This window comes from Clarias gariepinus, chromosome 17 (genome assembly GCF_024256425.1).
Source record: "Clarias gariepinus isolate MV-2021 ecotype Netherlands chromosome 17, CGAR_prim_01v2, whole genome shotgun sequence".
In the NCBI taxonomy this organism is placed as follows: Eukaryota; Metazoa; Chordata; class Actinopteri; order Siluriformes; family Clariidae; genus Clarias; species Clarias gariepinus.
The window spans coordinates 9,849,491-9,875,836 of record NC_071116.1 but is presented as its reverse complement, the minus strand read 5'-3'; the positions used below and the strand labels follow the sequence as shown (position 1 = coordinate 9,875,836).

The following is a 26,346-nucleotide window of genomic DNA, read 5'->3' as shown; positions in this document are numbered from 1 at the left end:
TTTAAACGATGTCACAGTGAATTTAGAAAGAAACACAGTATGGTGTTCCTGTCGTACCCTCAAAGAGTGTTATTTATAGGATGATACAGAAACTAGAAACGACAGAATCATTGATCCCTTCTCATGGAGGAGGGTGTCTGAAAATGTTGCAGGACAAGTGGTGAAGCCTTCATAAACACCTAAAGCAATCGATTACACATATGTCAAGATATGCAGTGTATTTTGTTGGTTCAGATTGTTTCATCATAGTGAAAGTTATTACAAAATATACTTGTATATCTCTAAGTCTAGATCAGTACAAACATGATTATGGGGGAAGTGCTGCAGACATGATTCTTGTCCATAAGGTGATCATCGACACACTCAACAAGGAGTGTAAGCCACAGAAGGGCATTGCTGAATTGGCTGGCTGTTCGCAGAGTTCTGTCCTGAAGCATATTCATAAAAAGTTGACTTGTAGGGAAAGCATGGTGGGAAAAAGTGTGTGAGCAACAGGGATAACCACAGCCTAAAGAAGATTAAATAATCTAAGAACTTCAAAATGCATGGAGTGAGGCTGGCCAGATGAAAATGGGCTACTGTTGCATACTGTTGATGGAAACTGTTGCGTTCCTAAACCCAGCAAAAACATCAGAAGCATCTTACCTGGGCTAAGGAAAAAAAAAAGGTCTAAAGGTCCAAAGTTTGCTTGTGAGATGAATTCCAAATTAAATGCAAATTTTTATTATTTCAAGGTCTTAGATTCTGGAAGAGTGGAGAGACACACAATAGGCACACAATTTAACTTGCTTAATTGTCCAGTGTAAAGTTTTCACGGTTGGTGATGATTTTACAGTGCCATGACATCTGCTGTTGCTGGTCCATTCTGTTTTATCAAGATTTTAAAGCACTTCATGCTTCTGTCTGCTGATTAGCTTTATGGAGATATATGGAACCCCATAAAGAATCTGTGGGATATTGTCAAGAGAAAAGTGAGGAACACCTGATCCAACAATACAGACAAGCTGAAAGCTGCTATGGTGCCTGGTCTTCAATAATGCCTCAGCATTGCCACAGGCTGATCACGTCCATGCCATACCATGCCTCATTGATGCAGTAGGGAGCCTTGTATTGAGTATAGGGTGCATAAATAAGCATACTCCTCAAAAGTTGAACGTTTCTCAATTCTGCATTCTTTTTAGGTTGATCTTAGAAAATATTCTAATATTTTGAGGCACTGTAATCATAAACGAAAATGAAAGAAAGTTTTAAATATTTCACTTTGTGTGATCGGTCTAGAATATATGAGCTTTACTTTTTTGAATAAGATGACAAGTTTAGGTTTTACACATTAGGTTTGTAATGTGTGTGTGTACTGTATATACAGTAAATGAACATACTATATATTATACTATTATGTATTTTATATATATCCTTTTTTTTTTTTTTTTGCAATGCAGTGTGTATGAAGATATACATTAAGTAATATACCTCACCATCAAGCAAGGGTTAATGTGTAGATGTGCATAGGGTATAATTTAGGTGGCCAATGTGATCATTTGCCTTAGGATGAGATCAATATGCTGAGGAGGCGACTGGAAAAGTCTGAGAAGGAGCGGAATGAACTTAGACAAACTGCAGACAGCCTGGAGACCAAGGTCTGTGCATGATTGTGTATGTGCTGGCATGCATGTGTATGCCTGTATCTACTGCCATTTAAAGATATCTCTATGATATACAAGATTCCTTTACTAAATCTGACTGGTTATTTCTGTTTCATTTCATTATTCAAGTAATGAATTTACCCTAAAATGAATTATAAAGGTATATTCTAAATCATATCTTACTGTATGTGTATGTCTATGTACGTGCCACAGATAACAGCTGTGGTATCTGAGTTAAGTGATGAGAGGTTTCGGGGAGAGGCAGTGAGTCAGGCCTTAGACGCAGAGAGAGTGGAGAGACTTCGTCTGACCAAGGAAAACAAGGAGTTACAGGTGTCCCTTATATACTGTATATATATATATAATTTCCTTTTAATCGATAAAATCAGGTCTATAAAAAGAGGTGCCTATATTATACAGGTGTTAAATAGAAAATGTATGTTTAAACTATTTCTTGTGTTTTAAAGAGTTCTTTTACATTCTGCTTTTATTAAGCCTTTTTAGAATATAATATTATATATTTCTTAAGCTACACACAATTACACGGAAGATGAGATAAATGTGCTTTGTATTTTAGGATCGTGTGAATCAGAGCAAAGCCACTGTGGAAGCACTAGAGAAGCAGCTGACAGAGGAGAAACAGAAAGCCAAAAGCAAAGAGACACCAAGTGGCATAGCTTCAGGTAGCACCTATTGCTTTCACAATTCAGATTTGCACTGAAAAAGATTCTACTGGATATTATATGAACACATCTTATCTGTACTTGGCTGGATTGATTTTTGTTGTAAAAAAAATAGATTTTTGTGTTCGATTGATATTAGCTTATGCATATTGTATTGGTTTAAATGAATTTTATTAAGACTGGAAATTGGAGCAAAAATGCTAAAATGGTCATGTGGTCTGATAAGTCCAGATATACTCTATTCCAGAGCAATAGGCTTGTTAGGGAAAGAGGGGAAGTGCGTAAAGCAACACGGCCATTATGCAAAGTGTCCATTGTACAAGCTTCTGGAGGTAGTGTCATGCCAATTCAGGTCTGGGCTTAGCAATGTTACCTGGCAATAAAATAATGATTATGCCATCAATACATTTTTTTCTTCCCTGATGGCAGAGATTGATTCAAGGACTCAAACTGTGAATGAATGTTTCTGGCAACATCAAAGCTTAGAATCTGCTTAGAGAAATCTTTGCGTGTGCAACTTACAATAATGTACAACATTTTAAACAATAAAAAACAACTATTTAAATGATCCATTTCAGAGGGTAAACTACAGCTGCAGTTGGATTGTGCACAGACAGAAGTGGAGTTTCTACGCAGACGTTTGCGACAGACAGAGGAGAGATTTGAGGCTGAGAAAGAAGCACGAGAACTTTTGGACACCAAGGTATCTACTCATGCTTTCATCAGTCTTTACCCAATGTATCCTATCCCTAAAGACTTAGATACAAGTTTGATAGTAATATAAATAGAACGTCAAGTTCGTGAGCAGAGGAAGTATGTGCAGATTTTAATTGTCACAATACCATATGTACATGAAACAGTATATGAGGTAGTTGCAATGAAGTAGTTCCCAGAACACCCTATATCTAATTTTTCGCTTATTTATAGTAACACAATTGATTACGTCAACACATTGGATTCTGACTAGAGAATTTGGAGATACTGTAATGTGCACGTCTTTCTGTGTACTGCAGTGTACAGTGTATGTGGGTGGCACTTTAACACTGTCATCTTATCCCCATTACCAAAGGTTTTGGAGCTGCAAGCCCAGCTGGAACAATCAAAGCGCTCAGTTGCAGAACTGAAAAGGCACTGCCGCCACGTGACTTCTGACCTGCAAGATGCGCGTGTGCTCATGGACAGCTTGCAGGCGCGTACTCATGACCTGGATAGGAAGCAGAGGAGGTGTGTTGCTTCACTTCAGGCAAAATGTCACATTAGCATAAAAAGATGACTATTCATATGAATCTAATATGCATATGTCCTCTTTCCTCCACCTGTGCATATGATTATGGATGTACTGTGTGGTATTTGGGTGTACATGTATGAATTTGTTTATGCTGTTGATTGTGCATTGTCTGTGTGCACGATTGTTAAGTTCAAAAATGTTGTTCACAGGTTTGACAGCGAACTTACCCAGGCTCTAGAGGAAGCAGATAATGAGAAAGAGCAAAAAGACAAGGCCATCCAGGAGAATACAGCTCTGGGGGCAGGGATCTTTTCTCTACGTCAGTCTCTTACGGTATGGACCAGGGTCAGACTTCAGACATCTGTGAATAATGAGTGCTTTCTTAAGTTATTTAAAATGGTTTAGGATGTAATTTTTGTTGTAAAACAAAACATTAATTCCATGGGATTCGAGAGTTCCCGAGAGTATATACAGTATAAACCTTCCCCTATGTTCCCTCACTTCACTGCTCTCATAACAACTCATAATAACAGTCAATTGCTGTTACTATATTGTAAATCCTAGGCTGGTCATTCAGTTCACTCCTGACACACATATCTTTAATTCCTTTTTGTCATTATCTGTAGACAATGGGTAGAGTTTCTGTAAAACGGGTGTCAATCTGTTTTTTTCATCTATCATTTACATTTACAGTAGTTACCCAATTGGAATGGTGTTACCGTCGCGCTTACCGCCGTGTAAAAATGTCAGCAGCAAAAATAAATCAGTTGCATTTAAAAGTCATTCGTAAAATGGCCGCAAGGTGGCGCAAAGTGACATTTTTGCTCGTTGCAGTAAATACAATAGTGACTGTTATATAGCGTATCTTTGTATCTGTTTATTGTTATTTAGGTTCTGGATTATTTCAGGAACTTTAAACACATTGTTGGGTTGCTCATGTTGGGTCATATGAGATGTAGTGGGTCATTTACAAATGAACACCTGGTTGAGTTATTTTGACCCAACAAAATTATTCATTATTCTTCCGTTTCTCAAATGGCAGTCTGCAAAATGTTCGAAATATTACTGTTATTGTGTCACAGGTGTGGTTTTAAGAGTTGTTAAGGCAGAAATGTGTGTGTGTGTGTGTGTGTACAGCTCAAAACCTCCATCTGTAGGCATTTGGCGGATGCTCTTATCCAGAGTGACTTACAAAAGTGCTTTAAAGTTTCCGTCATTGGATAGATCCTTATACAGGTTACTTAGTTACTAACTATAAGTACCCTCAGTTAAACAATGCTGGGAAGTGGTTTTTAAAAGATGTTTTTGGATTCACCCAAATACCCAAGTCATCTCTTTAATCGTCTTTTAAAATTGCCGGAGACTTAGCTGTATACAGTAGATATCTAGTGGAAGTTCATCCCACCAAGACAGAAAACAGTCTAGTTGCATGTCTTCCTTGATCCCTGAGAGATGGTGGGACCAATCGAGCAGTGCTGGAGGATCAGAGGGAAAATGATGCGGTGCGGGGTGTTATTAGAGCTGAGAGGTAAGTGGGTGCTGGGCTGTTTTTAGCTTTGTAGGCGGCGTCAGTGTTTTGAATTTGATGCAGGCAGCTACATGAAGCCAGTGGAGCGAGCGGAGAAGTGGGGTGGTGGGAGAGAATTAATTCGTATGAAATTATTGTTAGCTTTATATTTCAATAATAAGTGGTTTAACGTTTGTGGGATTTAGATCATAAACCAGGACAATTAATTATTCGAAATCGATCGAAGAAGGGTTATGGTAACAGCACTATTAAATGTCTAAAATATTCTTTACTAGTTTATTGTGATACAGATATGTTTCTTATACATTCATGAAATACAACCAAAATTTCCCGCCTATGATTTTTGGATTGGAACCTTGGATTATGAGCATAATTTGTTCCAGAAGCGGGCTTGTATTCCAAAACACTTGTAAACCAAAGATTTTCCCATAGGAAATAATGGAAATTCAAACTATTCGTTCCACAGAACCAAAACATAAATACATCAAAATAATTAACACAAAATATAAAGTAAAAATAAAACAAATGAACCTGCACTTTACCTTAAAAAGTAAAAATAAATCCAGACAGATAAGTGTTTCCATTAATGCGCGCAGGCGCTGTGTGTGTTTCTTTATCTTGCGCTATGAAGTGTGTGCGTTATGTGTGTGCACGCGCGTAATTGTGTGTGAAGCAGAGAGAGGGTGCATATATACTGTATATACCGGCACAGTGTCAAATTACACGCGTGCACACACATAACGCACACCAAAGGAATTCTCTTTGATCTTAAGGTGGATTGTGTAGTGGTCAGTCTGATACCATGAATTTAACGGTACATATTTAATCTTGCTGCAAATGCAATTTAGTTGCATTAGCTAAAAAAGTAAAGTTTTGTAAGAATAATGTAAGTTCATGATGGTTTTCAAGGAAAAAAAAAAATATAAAAAGGTTATACTTAATCCTGGGTCATGTGATAAACCATGCATGTTCTAGGGCTTGGTGAAATGATTAGGAGGAAGAATTGAACAGTTGAAATGTGCAGGTAGTGATTTCCAAAATGTCATCAATGTGCATAAGATTATTATTTCTATATCATATTTCATGTTAATAGACAAAATAGTGCCTCTTAGTAACAGCAATTGTTAAAGGTGGCAGTGGCAGACAGTAGTTAAGGAGTTTGACTACTGATTGGAATGAGCACAATCAACCTCAAGTTTTGAGCTTTTAGTATTTTCCAGAAATAAAAAAAAATAATAATTTGTTGGTTACTTTTATTTCGCAGCACTTAAAAAGTAGATCCTGATCATGATGTTGTATTTTAACATCCTATAAATAAAGCTGCAAACAATTTCTCTCAGTGTTTGAACCATCCTGTTACTACAAAAGCAATGAAGTGAGAAAACATAGAGGGGAAGATCTCATCTACACTCCTGTATTACAACATTAATTTAAAGATATACTGTATATATATATTTTTTTTCTTATTTAGTTTTAAATTGCCTTTTTAGATATCTTTAGAGTTATTTTAAAAAAAAAACACTGCCTAACTGCCACTGATGGGGATGACTTTATATAATGGTAATTGTTCTGTTGTGTATGCATGAGCAGGAGAGTCAATTGGAGGTCGAACACTTGCAGCATCAAAAACAAGAGCTGTGTGCTCAGATCCGAGACCTGACTGTGCCCCTGAACCTTGGCTCTGACTCTGTGCCTGAGCTGAAGAAACAACTACGTGAGCTTGAAAGCAGAGATAAGGAGCGTGCTCAGGAGCTTGCCAATATGACCGCCAAAATACATCAGCAAGAACAGGTTGCATTGCTTCTCCACAGCAGAAATACACACCCACTTATGCACACTTTCTTCCTCTTCCACTCTCTCTCTCTCTCTCATTTTCCTTGAAAAAAATTTTTTTTAATCCACCCACAAAAAAAAATTAGCTCCTCATGTTAATCCGACACTGAATTTAATGCCTCAGCATCCTACAGTGCAAATCTGATTATAAATCCAAAAATGACAACAGTACGTTAAGTTTTATGCTGTGCTGTGACACTTGATTATATATTCCTAAAGTAACAAGATGGTCGAATGCATGCAGTCTTTATAATTATGTCTGTAGCACATTTGTAGAGGGTGACTTGCTTTCTGTAACCCCCATTAAAGATACATGTGCGCTTCGAAATGGAGATGGAAAGAATGAAGCAGATTCATCAGAAGGAGCTGGAGGACAAGGACGAGGAGCTAGAGGATGTGCAGAAGTCTTCACAGAGACGGGTGGGCACTAATAGAGCAGGAAATGGAAGGAAGAAAATCCAGGGGGAGAAATTTAATTTGTGTGTGTGTGTGTGTGTTTGTGTGTGTGTTTTTAGCTCAGGCAGTTAGAGATGCAGCTAGAACAAGAGTACGAGGAAAAGCAGATGTTGGTGCATGAGAAACATGACTTGGAAGGACTGATTGCAACTCTGTGTGAACAGGTAATGCACAAGAGAGACAGACACACACACATTGCAATTTCTGCCATATACTTTATTACTCTGTTTACCTCCTCCAGCAGTACATTATCCCCTGTCATTTAAGACTACATTTTGTCCTAATCACTCAGTCCAGGATGTACTGCAAATTTTAGCCATGGACTCTTGCATGTGGGAGAAACAAGAGTTCAAAGATTTGAATTATAGACTCATATTTCTTGTTACTGCATATTTATTTTAAACATGCTTGTCAGTCGTAACATGTTTTAAAATGGAATATACTGCAGAACGAGACAACTTTGTCTTACTGCACGCTGTTTATTCTGTGCAGTATTTCATGCTGTATGATATTTTTTTTATACATTACATTACATACCAATGGAGACAGCATTTTTCCGCTCTTTATTTTCTTTTTTGCCTATATTTGTTTCACTCATCCCAGGTGGGCCACAGAGATTTTGATGTAGAGAAAAGACTCCGACGAGACCTGAAGCGTACACATGCTCTGCTCAGTGATGCCCAGCTCTTACTTTCAGCCATGGAGCAAAACGGCCAGTGCCAGGCCCCAGGAACCATGGAGCAGTTAGACAGACTGCATTGTCAGGTAGGTGCTTATGCAACTACATTTATGCCCACTGCAGTAAGTTATAAAAGTGTAGGAGTAATCTTTTCAGGAGTAGTTAAAAAAAGAAAAAAAAAAAAAAAACATATGAGAACATGATGGTTTACATCTGTGATTAAAAGGAGACCATAAGTTCCAGGTAATATGCATTTTTAAAAAGCCTAATATATAGTGAAACCTTGGATTGCAAGTAGCTTGATCTGCGAGTGTTCCGCAAGACGAGGAAACATCAGTAATGTGCGTCACTCATATACGGTAGTCAACATCAGTAAGCACATACTGTATACTGTTTAAATAAAAAGCATTTTGTGTGTATGTGTGTGTGTGCGCGCGTGCACACGCTTGGGTGAAAGTCTCTACTGGTAACTCCAACTGGTGTGTGTGTTAAAGTCATCCTGCACAGTAGCCCACAGTAGTCTTTCATATCCATGTGCAGAATGTTTTTCTCTCTCTCTTTTTTTTTTTTTTTTGCAGAATTAATTTAACTGAACCATATTGAAATTATTTTAGGCATTATTTAATGTGGTCCTTTACTAACATTTCAGTAAGTCATGACTAGAACCAGAGAACTAGACAGAATAATCACCTAAGTCTAAAGTTTTCCAAGATTCACTTCATAAATGTTAAATATCTTAAAAAATTATTTACTGTTAGTGTAAGATTATGTTAATGTTCCCGTTTAATTTTCCTCAAAGATTTCAAGTTAGCTGTACTGTGGTATAATACAGTATGTAATAATAAGAAGAATAACAACATATTTTTTAATAATATGTTATTATTGTTATTATTATTATTATCATCATTAATTTTTTTCTCAGTGAAACCAAAATCTAAAAAAAATACAGATACAGTATAAGTAATGAGATATTTAGTGAGTTCTTGCTACTCAGCTGATTTCGAACCCCTGGTAATATGAAGTGTGTGCATGTGTATTTTTGTGTGTACCAGCTGGAGGAGAGTGAGGCACGGCGTTTAGAGGCTGAGAGTGTGGGGAAAACACTTGCCATGGAGCTGGAGAATGCTCAGCTGGAGCTGGAGACCATCTGCAAACAGAAAGGCCTGGTGAGAAAAATTGTAATTTATTACAGACAAAGAAAGTATATAAAACACTCATCAGTTTTTCTTGTTTGTCAGGTGGATGAACAGTTGACTCAGCTACAGTATGAGAAGGCTGAATTACTGAAGAGGCTTGAGGAAGATCAGGATGACATCAACGAGCTCATGAAGAAACACAAAGCCCTTATAGCTCAGGTGTGTGTGTGTGTGTGTGTGTGTGTACAACTGACTGACAGTTGGGTTCATAACTCTTGGACCACTGATAAGGATTTTTTTGGGCATGTTGCCTCTGTACACCACCACATTGAATTTCAAATGAAACATTTAAGATTTGAGCCAAGCGGTTTAATTCAGTGGGTTTGACAAAAGTGTGACATTAACCATTCAGGAATCGCAGACACATTTTCATCCACACATACCCATTGTGGTGGCTCATAAATAATGAAACAAACAAACATAATTACAAACTTAAGGATTGTGTTTAATACTTTTTTACTATTGTAAAATTCCTTTGTACTTAATGGCTGCCTGAAGTCTGGAACCAATGGACATGACCAAATCCAGATTTTTCCCTTGAGATGCTTTACCATAACCTTGCTGCAGCTGCCTTCAGCTGCTGCTTTATTGTGGGTCTTTTTGTCATCAGTCCTGTCTTCAGTACATGAACAATGTGCTCTGTTAGGTTGAGGTCAGATGACTGACTTGGCCAGTGAAGAATATACAATTTCTATGCCTGGAAAAACTCTTGTGCAGCTTTTTAAAGCCCTTGTCGACAGTCAGGTCGTCAGTTAACACCAGTGACCGAGTTTCAACGGCAGCCATATATCAGCGTTACATGCTTATGTTTTTAGGTGTGGTTCCTCTCCTTTCCCATAGTCCAATTAATTTTATTCTAGAACTGGACATGTTTAGGTTGGTGTCTAAAAGTTGTATTTTAAAATCAATGCGAAACTTTACAGGGAGCCAATGCAGTATGGATAAAATAAGAGTGATGTGCTCATATCTTTTGGTTTTAGTAAGGACACTTTCTCCTACTTTCTGGACTAACCGGAAGTTGTTTATGCAGCTAGTGCATCCATGCATTTATGCATCCATACAATAGGGCATGACAATAGTCCAACCTAGAGGTGATAAAAGCAGAATTCTTTTTCTGCATCTTTTAGTGACAATATATTCCGTATATTAGCAATATTTCAATGATGAAATATGAAATAATGCTATCCTGGTAATAATATCTACATGAACTTCAAATGAATGATTGGAACCTATAATCACCACAAAGTCTTTTACCATTGTACTTGATGAAATATAAAGGCCATCCAGAGTTACTGTGTGATAAAAAAGCTTACTTTTAGCTGCATGTGATCCTAGTCCCAGTATCCATCTTGTCAGGATTAAGCAGAAGGTAGTTAATTAACATCCCCGTCTCTTATGTCCTTTACACATTACTCAGCTTTATTAAGCTTGCTATTCTCATCAGGCTTTGCTGAGACGTATAACTGTGTCATTAGCATACCAGTGAAAACTAATACTATGCTTACAAATTATGTTGCCCAGAGGAAGCATGTAAAGAAACCGCAGTGGGCCAAGAACCGAACCCTGTGGAACACCAGACTCCACTTGAGCAGGCAGAACAGTCACTATTGAAATCTATAAACTGATACAGTAACTATCAGTCAAATAGGATCTAAACCAGGAGAGGGCTGTTCCCTTTATTCCTACTACATTTTCAATTCTATGAAAAAGAATACTATAATCAGTGGTTTCAAAAGATTCACTGAGGTCAAGTAACACATTGATGAAAGGTCATTTGCTACTTTACCAAATGCTGTGCTGTGATGTGGCATAAATCCTGATGTGTACAGTATGTTATTCCTACAGTATGTAGATATGAACATATCTTTTCCAGGATCTTAGAGGTGAAGGGGAGGTTTGATATCGGCCTGTAGTTGGACAGCAGACAAGGATCAAGGGTCAGGTTTCCGAATTAGTGGTTTAATAACTGCTAATTTAAAAGATTTTGGACCATACCCACTGCTGAGTAAAGAGTTTTGAGCAGAAGTTCCTGCTCAAAACTCTTCACCAAGAAATATCTCTTCACTAAGAGATATCTGTTAAAGAAATAAGAGATAGAGGTTTTACAGAAGAGATAACTGAAATGAATTTATTCTTTTCAAGGGGAGCAAAATAAAAGTTCTATTCTGATATGATTAGCTTATTATCTGCATCAATGTTTATTAAATATTCTGGTTTTAAAGGCTAAACATTTTTTTCTAATGTTTACAATTTTGTAAATGAAAGATTTTGTGAGTCCTCACTACTGCATGTTATTTATGTGAAGATTTCTTTACTGATTTGATTCCTAGACAATATTGCTATAATATTAAATAAGAATCTACTGTAGGAATATTATTGTTAAAATATTTGTTAAAATTTTGATTTTAGAGATACGTTGATCTATGTGATCATTCTGAAATCATCTACTATAGTTGATGAGTTGTTCCTTGGTCTTCCAGACCTTTTGCTGTTGCTGAGTTTTTTCAGTTAATTCCTTCTTTTTAAGAATGTTCCAAACTGTTGTTTTTTGCTATCGCTCTGATGGGTTTGTTTATTTATTTATTTTAGCCTAATTATGGCCTTCTTTACTTGCATAGGCATTTCATGTTTTGAGTTCCAGTGAACAGCTACCAAATGCAAATGAAGCACTCAGAACTACCTCCACGCCTTTTATGTGCTTGATTAACAGAGGTGGGTAGAGTAGCCAATTTTACTCAAGTAAGAGTAGCTGTACCTCAAAATAATATAACTCAAGTAAAAGTAGTCATCCAAAAAATTACTTAAGTAAGAGTAAAAAAATATTTGGTGAAAAGACTAAACTGTTCATTTTCATTTATTTTAAAAATTATGTAAGCAGCCAGACAAAAAGATAAAATGGTTTACAAATTCTGGCATTTACAAATAAAATAAATGAAATAAATAAAATAAAATAAATTAGTTAAAAATAGATATGTTTACAAAATACCAAATTAAGGAACAAGAAACACAAATCTCACTTTTTCACAACATAAAGCTTTTGAAACAAATACTGTAAGTAACATATGTATGATGGAACAGCGTAAATTATTTTCGGTGTAAGATACAGTATACTGTATATATAGTTGCCCTCCAAATGGCTCAGCAGATAGAAGTTTATGGTAAAGTTATTTTCCATCTTATTTGCTAATTATATGAGGCGCCGTATAGGGCTTAAATCAAACGTCACTCATGCACACACATATAAAACACTTACATACACATATATGGAACACTCACACATACATATATATATACTATTAACTGCTCAAACAACTACATATGAAATGCGCACACACACACACACACACACACACATACATACTCTCCGCGCACACACACACACACACACACACGCATACATACTTTCCGCACACACACACACACACGAACTCTTCACGCACACACACATACATACTTTCCGAACACACACACACACACACACATACTTTCCGCGCACGCAAACACATACAAACTCTTCACGCACATTCACCTATGAGATTCTCAGTGTAACCGGAAGGCATTTCAGTGTAGACAGACTTTTCGCTTCATTCTCCCTGAATGGTAGTACTGGTTTGTAAACAGCCTGCTGTTGGACAGTTTAGATGACGGAGTAGGACAGTATAATGATCATCACTGCTCAATCGCATGGCGTATTCAGAACTGTCCACATAATGTCTGAATATTGCAGTGGCAGAAAACGCAGGTGATGATTTGCAAAAAGAAAATTTAACCACGGAATCTGGGGCTAATATGTCGGATCCTACAACAGAAGCAATTACTGTTTTGTGAAATGTGTTTCCTCGCCTTTGTCAATATGAACAATAACTAACTCATCGAAATCCCACGGGACTCTGAATCGGAAATTTAAACATTGTTCCGACCCTCCATATCACCCACTTTTGTGGTGATAAATAAATCAATAAATCACTTAATCACTTCTAAACTGTCCATTAACGGTCTATTTAAGAAACGCTACTACTGATCAGGGAGAATGAAGTCCATATACTGTACATTGAAATTACTACTCCCTACACCCTACTCCCTACACCCTGCGTAGGAAATGTCTGATAAGGGAACTTCACTCTACAAAATTCCACCATTCAGAACACCATGCAACATCACTTCCTCCTTGTGTTACCATGGTAACACAAGCACCTTGGATACCTGTCGCTGCTGCTGTGGAAATTTCACGCTATGGACATTAAATATAGAACATTTATTAAAACAAAAACTGATACCATTAAATATATAAAATCTTGAAATGTTTATAATTTACGAATAAATTATTCGATTAAGTTACATGATGTACAGAGATGCATTTATTTATTTATTTTTACAGATTACTAGCCTTTATAATACGAATGGTTTCTTAATTAAATTAAAATGTAAATTATTGTGTCCTATTTATATGATGTCGTCCTCGATAATAATTATAATAAAAATATAAATAATTTTTCGAGTTAAATTTGTAACTGTTGTTCACTCGTTCCCTACACCGGTACAGTTCGGAAAAGTATGTATGTGTGTGTTTTTGCGGATAGTGTGTGTGTGTGTGTGTGTGTGTGTGTGCGCGCGTGCGGAAAGTATGTACGTGTGTATGCACGGAAAGTGTATGTGTGTGCGCGAAGAGTATGTGTGTGTGTGCGCGCGCGCATTTCATATGTAGTTGTTTGAGCAGTTAATAGTATATGTGTATGTGTGAGTGCTTCATATATGTGTATGCAAGTGGTTCATGTATGTGCATGAGTGAAGTTTGATTTAAGCCCTATACAGCGCCTCATATAATTATATATGCTAACATTGCAGTATTCAATGAAACAGCTAAACTTCCCGCGACATGTTTCCTTAGGTTAGAAGTTGAGTTTTTATATGGTGAAATGTCTGTCTGTTTTTGGCAGACTGAGGAGACACCGCAGTATGAAGTTGTTTGAAAAATACTTCGTATATGGGGCCATTGGTGTTCATCCTCTTCTGTTGTAGCATTGGAGACAGACGTCTCTGCTAATTTTGTTTCCTTTTCGTCTACCACGGCTGAAGATTATTTTTCCCGCTATACCGCTAGTTTGAGTGTGGTCATCTGACTATACATGTGGTTATTGTTGTTGCAGCTGATTGGTCAAATGGAGTCATGTGACTATTTTTGCTACGTCTGATTGGTGAAACACAGTCACGTTAAAGATCTGCTGGCTGAATTTCTCTGGCAAAAATAGAAAATATCTAATGTGTAGAACAACCCTCTGTTGATTAGTCATGGGGTATTGAGGGAAATCACCATGGCTGGCCATGCAACTGTCAGCCATTTGGTCCTTTATTTATGAGCCACCAAAAACTGTAATTCCTGAACGGTTAATTCTGCACATTTGTCAAACCCCTTGAATTATGGGTTAAAGTTTTGACTTTGCTTTTTCTTTTTTTCTTTTTTTTTATCGATGTGGTTGTGTTTAAAGGCTATTGAAATATTCATAAACCTGTCTGTAGTTATTTAAAGGTGCTTTCATAAAAAAACATTTTGTAAGTCACAAGACAAATCCAACAACTTGCTTCGTGTTTGTATCTATAGTCTTCTAGTGACATCACTCAGATACGGGAGCTACAGGCAGAGCTGGAAGAAGTGAAAAAAGAGAGACAGAGTCTACAGGAGCAGGTTAGACTGGACATGGAAGCCAAGTAATAAATATAAACACTTTGTCTTTTCTGAGACAGGAAGTTAAGACAGATTAACACACCCTGTTGGAAGGGTAGTAGATTCTGGTATTTAGTGACAAAAATGTGAGATTTTCATTAAACGTCTCATTTGTTCCACCTTATTTCTTTTCACTTTTGGTTGTCCGCCCGTCAGTTGCAGACAAGTGCAGCGCACTTGCAGTTCCTGGAGTCTTCCACGGTGGCCCGGAGTATTGTGAGCAAGCAGGAGGCACATGTCTGTGATCTGGAGAACAAGCTGGAGTTCCAGAGGGGTCAGGTCAAGAGATTTGAGGTCAGCAAAGAAAAAAAGACCCCTTTCACTTTTCATCAGCTACAGTAGGTAGATTGGGAATCATAAGTGACAGTATTTAAAAAAAAAACACTCTTTAAAAGGTTAAAGAGTTCTGTAGTTTGCTTCACTGGATGAGACCTTTGTAAATCCCTCTGAAAATAGCTTCAATTACATGTCCTAGTTATGAGTCTAAAAGTGCAGTGCTTACCAGTTACAGAACATTTTGTTTGCTTCTCTATTGGGAAGACCTGAATCAATTAAAAAGGGTTGAATTGCTAAAGAAAATAAAATCAAACAATTATTATTGCTGATCTGATTGGATGTACAGGTCCTTGTTCTACGTCTGAGAGACAGTGTGTTGAGGATGGGTGAGGAGCTAGAGCAGTCTGCTCAGGCAGAGGCAAGAGAGAGAGAGAACTCACATTACTACCAGCAGAGACTGGCAGACATGAAGCTAGAGATGGAGGATCTAATACTCAGAGAGCAGGAGAGTAGCCGTCGGCGCATGGACTTGGTAAACATGCACGCACGCACGCACACACACACACACACACACACACACACACACACACACACACACAAACAAACTGTTAACCTACCCATCTCAAACTCTTAGTTGAATATTATGTCTTTAGCTAGCAGATGTACAGGAACAGTCAATAGTGAAACATCAAAGCCAATATTTTTGCTATAAAGACATTTGGAGTTGATTGGATGCTAAATTAAAATTTCAGCTTTAATTATTGATATTTACATCTAAATATGTTAACTTAAAACATAACACATTTTGTATAAATCCATCTTTCAAGTGATATTGAAATACTGTATGTGACTGACAAAATCTTGGGGAAAAAATTACATGTGACTGACAGTTGTTTCTCGATGATTAAAAAAACAAAAACAAATAATAGCTCAAAGATTTTGCTTTAAGCCCTGGCCTTTACATTTGAAGATTGCACTTGTTTTGTTAAAAAGGATAAACCCACATGAAGATCAGAGTGCTGTTCATGGAAAAACAATAAGCCATTTTAAAACTGAGAAAAGAATATGAAATATATCCAAGGAAATCTATCATCAACAACAATATCCACAGGACAGAGGTAAATGTACAGTAGGAAGCCATTTGTAATATTGCAAGACCAGATGGTGAGATTGTATTTGAAATACAGTACTGAATTTTTTAATCACAATTAATCTTAACCGAAGTATTGGAAGTGACAAATTGTAAATAAAGAAGGACCTGCTCATGATCTAAAACATATAAGCTAATCAGTCCAACAGGGTGGAGAGGTTATTGATCATGTAAGAGGGAAAAGTGGTTTTTATTGTTGTCAAATATAACAACACATACTGTACTGTACATCAATCAAAATAAACAGTAACGGCCATTTAAAAATAAACTTAAAAATAAAATATAGGAAATATTCATGACAAAATGGAATTTGGATAAATATTATGCCATCCATGAATGACCTTCACCTTATAAAATGTCAGTTAATTTAACATGTCATAATTTGCATTTTTTAAATATTCCACTTTGCCATTGACAATAATTGTCAGTCATTACCTTAATTTATTATCCTACAGCTTCATAAGGATCATGAAATACAAGGTGATGCATCATGTCACTTCTGTTACTAAAAATTTAATAAAACTGGAAGCTTTTATAAGAGAGGCAATTTTAGTGGGGGCATTTAAAACCCCACTAAAACATAAAGCCACTGCAGCACTTTCTGTGGTGAGACCTGATCTTTATAAGTTAATATAAGATAATACTGTTATCTGAGGTTCATCAAGATATGGTACAGTACATTGATTAGGTTGAAACAGTCACAATTAAAATATTACCAAAAACACTTCTTACTTCTAACAGGTGATGTCAGAAAATCCTCTCAGTGTGGCTCATGTAACAGACAGCAATATAATCATTATGACAGAGTTCAGAGTTAAAAGTCATGATTTAACTGTCATTTTATGAAAACAATGCTGGAAAGACAAACACCTTTTAAGTGAATATGTTTTGACTTATTCTGCAGTCCAGGATGTTCAGTCATTCCATCACTTTATTGTTCAAATACTGACTGTACGTCAAATGTTGGCATCTGCTTCTGCCCTTTGCTACAATTCCCCTTTCTATAGTGCCTGGTGGATGGACTATTATTATGGCTAGAGTGATGTGAAATCACGAATGGGGAAAATGCACATTTTCATAAATGAACATGAGGTTGGAGGCATTCAAAGGATGTCATGGAGATGTTAGGGTTGGAAAGAGACTTCTTGTATCAATAACCTTGAGGAGACAATATGAATTAATCATAGACATATAATAACATCTGGTCAGGAGCCTGGAGCTCAGAGTTCAGAGGTAGAGAATAAACCAAGAATAAATCAAAAAACAAACAAACAAGCAAACAAACAAATAATTGCTTTCTAATTTTGTGAATACTGTGTAAATTACTGTCTAAATTGTAAATAAAGCTTAATTTTAAGAACCAAAGAACCAGTAAAAGCTACTTTAGGTTTAACTACGGTAAGTAAAAATAAATATTGTCCGTATCCTTACACAGAATAGAAAAGTAAGTATGAGACATAAAGGAAATAAATTCATCTTCACAGGAAATGCAAGTGGAAGAGCTTAGTGCAGTGCGTCAGACTCTTCAGGCTGATTTGGAGACATCAATCCGACGTATCGCTGATCTACAGGCTGCCCTGGAGGAGGTGGACTCAAGTGATGAAAGTGACACAGAAAGGTACGACCTTCCTAGATTAGTACAGTAATGAAAAAAGAATTAATATCAACTGCTGTTTAACTGATTTCTTCCTTTGTTCATCTAAACAAGCTTGAATTTTATCTTGTTTTGTCATGCTTTTCCACTCTTAACTTTGACCCAGCCTGCCACTTCTGAAACTCTCTCTCTCTCTCTTCACAGTGTACTGACTGCTGTGGAGTCTGCCTCCAGAAAGAGAGAAATGTATGCATAGCCCTTGCCCTTCTGTCCACTTCCCTGTCCTGTTTTGTGTGGGTCTGATGGAATGCATTTAGGTTTTGGGAAAGCGAGTCTTGTTGTGCAGCATGGATTAATTTTATCTAAACGCCTGCTAGTGCTTGGCTGAGTCTATGCTTTATCTTTGAGCAGCATACAGCAACATTTTCTTCACAAATAACTCAAAAAAATGTTTCTTTACAGTGCTCTTTAGAGCAAAACATTATATGTTCAGCCCAGTTTCTCAAAAGCTTACAATTACAGTGTTAACATGAAAAATATAAATAAATTATATATATATATATATATATATATATATATATATATATATAAATTTTTTTTATACATTTAACAATTGGCACCTTGGCATCATGTGTTATGTGAGGACTACACTATTAAAGCTGCTCTCCTATTAGTGAGTCATGCAAAGAGGCTTCCAATAATGACAGTGCTCCAGGGAAAAGAAATCTCTAACCACGTCTGTTTCTCATTGATATAAATGTATAGCTGAGCATCACTGAGAATATCAAAGGCAGTCTTGCCATCATGTGCATGCAGGCCAACATGGCAAATGAAAGCTCGATACTGGGCTTGTGAATAACCAGCTCCTGTGTTTGACAATGAAAAAAGATGAAGGTTTTACAATAAAATGTGCTGAATAACACAATGTCCTTGTGGTAGGGACAATGCATCCACTGTGGGCTCCAGCATCAGTACAGAGGACACTGGTAAGGGTATTCGCCATTGGCAGGGAATGTCACGTGAAGGTCACAAGTCAAGCACAGACTCAATGAGCACCTACAGCTTCAGGTACTTACCACAAAACAAACTAATACTTTTGACCCTTATTCCTAACACCAACAGGGAAATTGGAGCTTTTTTCTTCATGGTTTATTTTTTTATGTATTGTTCCCAGGTCACGTTCCCAGGAATTAGAGGATGATCTTGCTGAAAGCTCCAGAATTCTACCTAGAGCATCATCCTCAACTGCATTATCTGAGCTATTGGAGGGCATACGGAAAAAGCGAACAGGGTGGGATAAAAATTCAGAGGTAGAAGAAGGCAGTACAGTATCACTACCCATTTCCCAGCTCACAGCAGCCTCCAGCCTGCGGCGTCGGGCCCTTAACCTTGCCCCGGTCACAAATGAGGATCTAGAGGAAGCGGTGCGTCCAGGTATCTTAAAAGGTTCTAGCTCTGTGCTGCCCCAGTCCTCCAGTTTGCTTTCCACATCTGAATCCATGTCATCCATCCCCTCAGCCATGTCTACTGTGAGTAGGGCAAACCGCTTTGGCTCCTGTGACTCACTCACATCAGTGCTATCCTCCATGAAAACCTCCAACCGCTCTATCCCAGAAGAATGGGACGTAGAGGCTGGTGCAAAAACCCTACCACTGCCAGGCGCCCATCAACCAGTTCGCCATCGGCTGTTCAAAGGTCTTAGTGATGAAGGTGGTGGTGAAGCCCTACTTGGGACAGAGCCACTTGTATTTCAGAATCGGCGTCTTTTAGGAAATCCCGAAACTGATAAACCACGGGTTGGATGCGATTTAGGGGATACCAACTCGGATATTGTCCCAGCTCTCCGTAGATCACAATCTATAAGCAGCTTAGCAAGTACCAGCTCCAGAGGGGGTCAGCGGCGCACTTTAAGCGTGCATTTTGGAGAGCTGCCACCTTCAAGGGCATTGTGCAAGGACTCAGATTGTGAGACTTCTGATTCTGAATGCTCTCAGGACCAGACTGGACCACTAGAAAAGAGGCTGGAAGCTGAAGGAAGTGAAGGAGATGTACAATCAGTGATGAAAAAGTATTTGAGGAAAGCTGAGGTTGATTGAACAGAATTGGGTGAGGACTTTGTCATGGTGGACAGTTTATTACAAATTCAAGGAATTTGTCAATTTTCATAACTAGAATGTCAGTTGCTCAAATGGTCTTTTACAAAAGCACAAGTACTCATTCTCTCCATTGCCATAGGTGGAAGCCTGACACATGTCGGGCAATGCTACACTGTACACATGAATAAAGGATTTGAATGAAACATCGTTTTTGTTTTTTTAAACTGAAAGCAATTTGTAATAGTTATCAAATCAGTTATAAATCCAACTGCCTAATTCTGGTCAAGATCTTCCCTCAACCCTTAAGCCATGAAGTCCCTTACTTACCCACTTCTAAAAATCACATGGTGTCATGTTAATGCAACTTACTATCTGTAATTGATAGACATTTAGGCTAGTCTAAAACATTTTGCATACAATTTTATTGTAGCATTTGGTGCATGCATTTATTTGAGCAAGTGTAAAGCAAAATCCAACAATGGTAAATATTCCAAGTCTGATGACAATTTATTCATCATTTGCACTATTATACCAGTAATATGAAGCAAGTTTCATTTTAAATAGTCAACCAACAGTCCATTAAATTTAATTTCTTTATGTCCAACTTTTCTGCAATTTTATTACTAAAAGCCAGAATATTGCTGCAATACAAGACAAAGCATTTTGAAATCCATACCCGAAAGAGCCTTTTTACAACTGCAGTGTAATTGAACAGTGCAACAGAATACTTTGCTTTGAATTAGTCACTTGACTGGCATCATTTAATCCTTTGCTCTTCACTCTTGCTTGGTCAAACCTTTGCAGCCAATGGCTTTCTACCCCTTCCTTTTCCCTGGGGAGGAATACAATAAAATAATAATACAAATAAATAAACGTTAGTGTGAGCAGCTTAAATTTTAGAAGCCTAAAAACAAAAATCACTGTCCTACCTTCTTAGGAGGATTGTTTTCACCTTCTTCTTCTCTATATTTTAGACAAATTCAATGATCAGTGGGAAATAAGAAACGTTAAATATTTTGAGAAAAAAAGGCACTTACTCCTCATCTTCTTTTTCTGGTTTCTTTCTCTTTATTATTAAAAAAAAAAAAAAAAAAAAAAAAAACATTGTCAGAATACTAAAGCTTCTAGATTATATGGAAATAAGGTAATCTAAAGGTCAGTCTTACTTTGCCAGCAGTGTTTTTTGTGACTTTCTTTACAGGGGACTCCTCAATATCTTCCTCCTCTTCCTCCACCTCCTCCTCCATCTCATCTTCCATTTCTTCATCTGAAAAGTCTTCCACTTTATAAAAATAATTAAACAAGTTATTGCTTCTGTTTAACAAAAAAAACTAAACTTTATTAAAGCCAAAACACTCACAGGCTACGTGTTCTGCACCAACAAATACTGGGCCTGAGCCATGCTTCAGCCGAAATGTCACTGGAGGATGCAAGTCTAAGCCAGACAAGTTGACCTGAGCAACATTGATAAATACTGCATCAACTCAAAGGCTTCAACACAAAGGGTGGGGGCAAGGTGGGAACTAGAAAGATTTCACTTACTGTTGGCATTGATTTGGCATGTAGAGTTGCAATTGGCACACCTTTGGCATCACTATCTCCAGAAATCAATTCAACAATGTTAAATTCATCTTTGGCAGTGTGGCCCAAGCACATCTGAAAGATAAAAAAAAAAAAAAAATTCTCCCATTTGACTCAAACAAAGAGAGAATCTAGACCATGTCACAGATACAGAGCTTACAGTTCTTAATGCAAGCTGGTGCTGATGGTTTGTGTCATCGGTCTTGAAAGATTCTTGCTTGTTTGATTCATTTAGTTCACAGCCTAAATTAGAAATAGAAAAATCTGACCAAAATATCCTGCCAAATATAGGGGGATAAATAGTAACACTATTTATAGTTGTATCTGTTTTTAACTTAAACCACCTACCCCATAATGTTGACAGAGGCTTTTCTGATTTGCTCATCTTCTGACAGAGCTGAAACTGACTGACCTGGAAATGTCAAGAGTAACGTCAAGACCTTTTAAAACATAGAATTTTGATTGAGCCTTTAAAATTGAGTTTGCTTGCTTACAAGAAAGAAACTTGACCTTTCAAACACTCAGAAAACAAACGAAGAAAAGAGGAACCAGGCCCACCGGATGTTTTTAAGTGGGTTGTTAATGTATAGCAGGTGACGCCATTTAAGGTGTAATTGTCTCGGTGACACAAGCAGCTATTTTTAAAAAGGCATGTCTAAAACCTGTGGCGTATTCCACAAGCTTATTTTTAACAGTTATAATCAATTTTCATTCATTTTGCATTCCCTGATGGAAGGTCATCTTAAGATTTACTTACTAACAATTTTTAAATTATACAATAAATTATATTGGATAAAATACAATCACTATGCATTTTATTAAGAACACCTTTACATTTATGCAGGTATCCAGTTAAGCATGTGGCAGCAGCACAAAGCATAACATTTTGCAGATACAGATCAAGAGCTTAAATTAATGTTTAAATCGAACATAAAGTTCGATAAGAGTAGAGAAGGCGTGTTGTCTTTGTGACTTTAACCATGACATTTACTTTATGCAAAGTGGGCCAATTTGAGCATTAGAAATGCTGCTAATCAGAGAATTTCACAAGCAAGTTTGAACACAGTTTAATCAGAAAGGTAACAAGGTTGTGATAAAAAGCAATGTTGAGGATACTTTAATGATAATGAGTAATGGTTTACTCTTAAAAATATGTTCCTAGATTTAAATTAATAATCCTTCACAAAGCACAATTAATGTGTGCCATAATTTCTCTGTAATATAGTATCTGTAATAGAAATCTGTTTCAGCTGTAGTGAGTTAAAATTTATTAAAAAAAAACTATGATTGATTTAAATGCATTAATAATTACATTGTTGCATATATTGTTGCGTATTTTTTATTATATTTTCCTGTACATTTACATTTACATTTACGCATTTGGCAGACGCTCTTATCCAGAGCGACTTACAAAAAGTGCTTTAAATCTTACATAATTGGATACATACATAGTACATACGTTTGCCACCAGATTAATCATAATTAAGGCAGCTAGTAGAAAAGTATGAATATTCATTTCATATGTTTGATTCATGTTATACATATTTCATACTTCCTGGCTAAACCTAACATATGAATTTAAATAAGCAAACATTCAAAATCCTTTAATTACAAAATTACTGCAGTGATTAACATGCTCTAGCTGGCAACAATACTTTTAACCCTGACTGATGCAGTGAGTAACATCTCACTAAACAAACATGCTGGAAGACAAAAATGTAAAAACAAAACTGATATGTCAATTATTTACAAATATTATATAATATATACATTTATATATTCTACCTGCATTTGGTCTTAGTACAAGTACTTTTTTTTGTCTAACATCCTCCACAATTTCAGAGGTAGCTGTCTTGAGTGGTAGGAATATATTATATAATACTCACTTACTCATTGTCTATACAGTGCCTATCCCAGGAGACTTAGGGCACGAGATGGGGTACAGTCTGGATGGGGTGCCAATCCATTGCAGGGCACACACACAAAGCCATACTCACACGCTCATTCACACACTATGGGCAATTTGGGAACCTGCCTAATCTGCATGACTTTGGACCTAGGGGAGAAAATCGGAGCACCCAGATGAAACCCACCAGCCCTTGGGAGAATATGAAAACTCTATGCACACAAACCCAAGGCAGGAATTAAACTCAGACTCTGTAAGTAAAATGCTACAATGATAACCTTTAAGCCACTGTGCCGCTTCTATATAATACCGTGTATGAGCATTTATTTTTATATACATTAAAATCATTATTGTAAAATTAAAAGATGAATATAGACAGACAACATGGGATATTTACATCTCTATGTATTAAACAACTTAAAATGTGGTCCCTTTATTTAAACCATTTTTTCATCCTTTTTTTATGTGATCAAAAATAATGAAAATGTTACTGTCAGGTTTTTCTTATTGCCCTAGTGTGTCCAGTTAAATTGCTTGTTTAACAGTTAATAGTTATAAATGTTAATGTTTAAGTTAAAGCTTGTAAAGTGTAAATGCTCTGTTAAAAAGCCAACCTAAGAACCAAAGAGTTCCAAGCGATTCAAAGCTAAGCAAAAAGAAAATTGATCTGAGCCATTGCTCAAGCATTGGCCATAGTCAATACAACAATTTAAAATTTCCTGAAAAAAAGACATCACTCCTGTACTGACTATACATTATTGAAGGTTACAGAATTTGGTAATGGTAAAAAAAATTGTAACCAAATAAATAAAAACAACATATAGTGATCCGCTGTGGCCTTGCACCTCCAGGGTTGAGGGTTTGATTCTTCGGATCCTTGGGTTTCCTCTCGTGCCCCTTCATGACCCTGTAACAGAATAAAGGGTATAGAGTATATGAGGGTGCAACCAAGCATTTGTAATAAGTGACAATAAGTCTTTCACATCGCTCTGAAGGAATTTTGCCCCACTCTTCTCTTCAGAATTATTTGAATTCAGCGACATTTTAACCTGTTCAAAGTCATGAGTATATCAGATATACTGATATACTATGATACAGATGAGAAATATCAGACCTTAACCCAAGTGAGTTTGGTTTGACCTGTTGTAGAGGAAACTGTGGGTTTGCCCATTTGCTTTTAAATTTTGTCATTGTCAATGCCCACCATGCCTAAGGGCATTCCTCTATTAAGCAACAGCAAAGAAGAAGGTTATTAGGGCTATTAAAAACATTAATGTGTGGCATAATCACATGAGGAATATGAGGTAATATTGTAGGTTGGATTCTTTGTTCAGCAAATATTTAATGCTTGAATACTACATATAAACAACTTTTAAACAATTTATCATGGACAATACTGGGCAAAGCTTTTGCTCAAAATAATATAAGAAAAAAAGATATTTTATTATTTGAATCATTTAACCACTTATGGAATGTTTCTGGGACACTACTATTGTGATTTTAAATCAGATGATTTACTGACATAAGCAACAAGTAAAAATAATATCATTAAACTATAATAGAGGTATTAGTTTGACAACAATGACACGTTGAAACATGCATGTGTATATTTTTATACTCACAGTAATATATAAATAATGTACTCCTATGGGCACAGATTGCTCACTCTCTAGAAGAAAGAACACACACTGAGAGTGTGACCCCAGCTTACCTGGATACCACAGTTCAGTTACTTTCTGTCTTTCTGACATCAAAGTCTAATGGATTAAAAGGTTTATCAGAGAGGGAGGATGAGGCGGTTTGGTACAAAGAATTTTCAGGCAGCCACAGATTGGCTATATTCTTAGTCTGTGAAAATACTTTCATCTGGGCAGAGAAATGTTCTAAAAGTAAAAAGCATTTGCTGGTATGTGGTAATGATGTATGTTGTCTTCTTCCTTTTCCTCATGAAGAAAATCAGGTCCAGCATTGGTGTATGGAAGGGCTGATGTGAGTCTAGAGTGTGTAGACCCAGACTCACAGTAGACTGTATAATGTTCTTCATATTTTTTGGCATTATTTATAAAACTGGGCAAAAGTAATTGTATAACAACCATCATGCTTTATTTTTCACCCCCTCTCTGTTGTCAGATAATGCTCCTGCTGCCAGTTATTTGCCATCATCTATGACATCCAAAAAAATTGACCATAATCCTATGATAATATCCAGCCAGCCTAAGACCAGGAACCCCTTTTAACCATCTTAAGTAATGGGCAGGTTGCATTTTCTAGGAGTCTTACCAACTTGGGGATGCACCTGTTTATGGCCCAAGTTGAAGTCCATACCATACTTTAACCCATCCAGCTGCCAAATATTTAGTCCTAGCAGTCTCAATGACCCCAAGACAACTCTTAGTTGTAAATGCCGCTGACAATGGTGACTTTAAGTTAGAAAGTAATCTATAAGCAGTGGCATATGCATTGACCTCAGCCCAAACCAATTGTTTTTTGTATTCAGGTTACTGGTATGGGTAACTGCCTACTGTACAATATCATCTGGAAGATTCTCAATGTAGAGTTCGATGACAGTTTAATTGCAGAGGTGTGGTCTCCACATGTGACAGAGATGAACTGGTTTTACCTTTTTAGACTTTTGGAACCTTTTTCTACCTTTTGGAACCATCGTTTTAAGAGCCACATGAAACAGCTTTCTCCATAGTTTTAGAAGATGTGTGTGCAGTTAGTAATATTAGGTGAAAACAACAGATGGTTGACTATGAGTACCCTGAGGTTGTG

General features: G+C 36.9%; 2 protein-coding genes across 3 annotated transcripts in view; one reads left to right on the top strand and one right to left on the bottom strand.

Annotated features, from left to right (window-relative positions):
- LOC128545338 (unconventional myosin-XVIIIb-like) overlaps nucleotides 1–20,274 on the top strand; it is a 47,403-nt gene extending 27,129 nt beyond the window's left edge. The window contains exons 25-43 of the mRNA XM_053515515.1: nucleotides 1,548–1,637; nucleotides 1,857–1,976; nucleotides 2,221–2,326; nucleotides 2,905–3,029; nucleotides 3,396–3,550; nucleotides 3,764–3,887; nucleotides 6,673–6,873; nucleotides 7,225–7,335; nucleotides 7,431–7,535; nucleotides 7,975–8,136; nucleotides 9,103–9,216; nucleotides 9,289–9,405; nucleotides 14,846–14,929; nucleotides 15,125–15,262; nucleotides 15,591–15,776; nucleotides 17,879–18,012; nucleotides 18,193–18,234; nucleotides 18,928–19,056; nucleotides 19,163–20,274. Of these exons, the coding sequence (XP_053371490.1) occupies nucleotides 1,548–1,637; nucleotides 1,857–1,976; nucleotides 2,221–2,326; nucleotides 2,905–3,029; nucleotides 3,396–3,550; nucleotides 3,764–3,887; nucleotides 6,673–6,873; nucleotides 7,225–7,335; nucleotides 7,431–7,535; nucleotides 7,975–8,136; nucleotides 9,103–9,216; nucleotides 9,289–9,405; nucleotides 14,846–14,929; nucleotides 15,125–15,262; nucleotides 15,591–15,776; nucleotides 17,879–18,012; nucleotides 18,193–18,234; nucleotides 18,928–19,056; nucleotides 19,163–20,084 (3,165 nt within the window). The 3' untranslated portion in view covers nucleotides 20,085–20,274. The remainder of the gene's footprint in view (nucleotides 1–1,547; nucleotides 1,638–1,856; nucleotides 1,977–2,220; nucleotides 2,327–2,904; nucleotides 3,030–3,395; nucleotides 3,551–3,763; nucleotides 3,888–6,672; nucleotides 6,874–7,224; nucleotides 7,336–7,430; nucleotides 7,536–7,974; nucleotides 8,137–9,102; nucleotides 9,217–9,288; nucleotides 9,406–14,845; nucleotides 14,930–15,124; nucleotides 15,263–15,590; nucleotides 15,777–17,878; nucleotides 18,013–18,192; nucleotides 18,235–18,927; nucleotides 19,057–19,162) is intronic.
- Nucleotides 20,275–20,572: 298 nt separating this feature from the next.
- Nucleotides 20,573–22,202, bottom strand: npm2b (nucleophosmin/nucleoplasmin, 2b). 2 transcript variants are annotated; one of them, XM_053515977.1, is made up of 9 exons: nucleotides 22,160–22,202; nucleotides 22,014–22,077; nucleotides 21,826–21,908; nucleotides 21,627–21,740; nucleotides 21,445–21,538; nucleotides 21,251–21,366; nucleotides 21,122–21,150; nucleotides 21,014–21,047; nucleotides 20,573–20,916 (listed from the first exon to the last, which is right to left on the bottom strand). In XM_053515977.1, the coding sequence occupies exons 2-9, from the start codon at nucleotides 22,048–22,050 to the stop codon at nucleotides 20,875–20,877; spliced, it is 549 nt and encodes a 182-aa protein (XP_053371952.1). In that variant the 5' UTR covers nucleotides 22,051–22,077; nucleotides 22,160–22,202; the 3' UTR covers nucleotides 20,573–20,874. The 2 variants fall into 2 exon arrangements, with proteins under 2 accessions (XP_053371952.1, XP_053371953.1); XM_053515978.1 differs by having other exon boundaries at nucleotides 22,176–22,194.
- Nucleotides 22,203–26,346: the final 4,144 nt, after the last annotated feature.

Bases quoted from the DNA above. Each gene is read 5' to 3' on its own strand.
- npm2b (XM_053515977.1), bottom strand. From the start codon at position 22,050: ATGAGCAAATCAGAAAAGCCTCTGTCAACATTATGGG. The intron at 21,741-21,825 runs GTAAGCTCTGTA...TTTATCTTTCAG, and splicing joins ACCAGCTTGCATTAAGAACT to ATGTGCTTGGGCCACACTGC. The intron at 21,367-21,444 runs GTGAGTGTTTTG...ATTTTTATAAAG, and splicing joins TGGTGCAGAACACGTAGCCT to TGGAAGACTTTTCAGATGAA.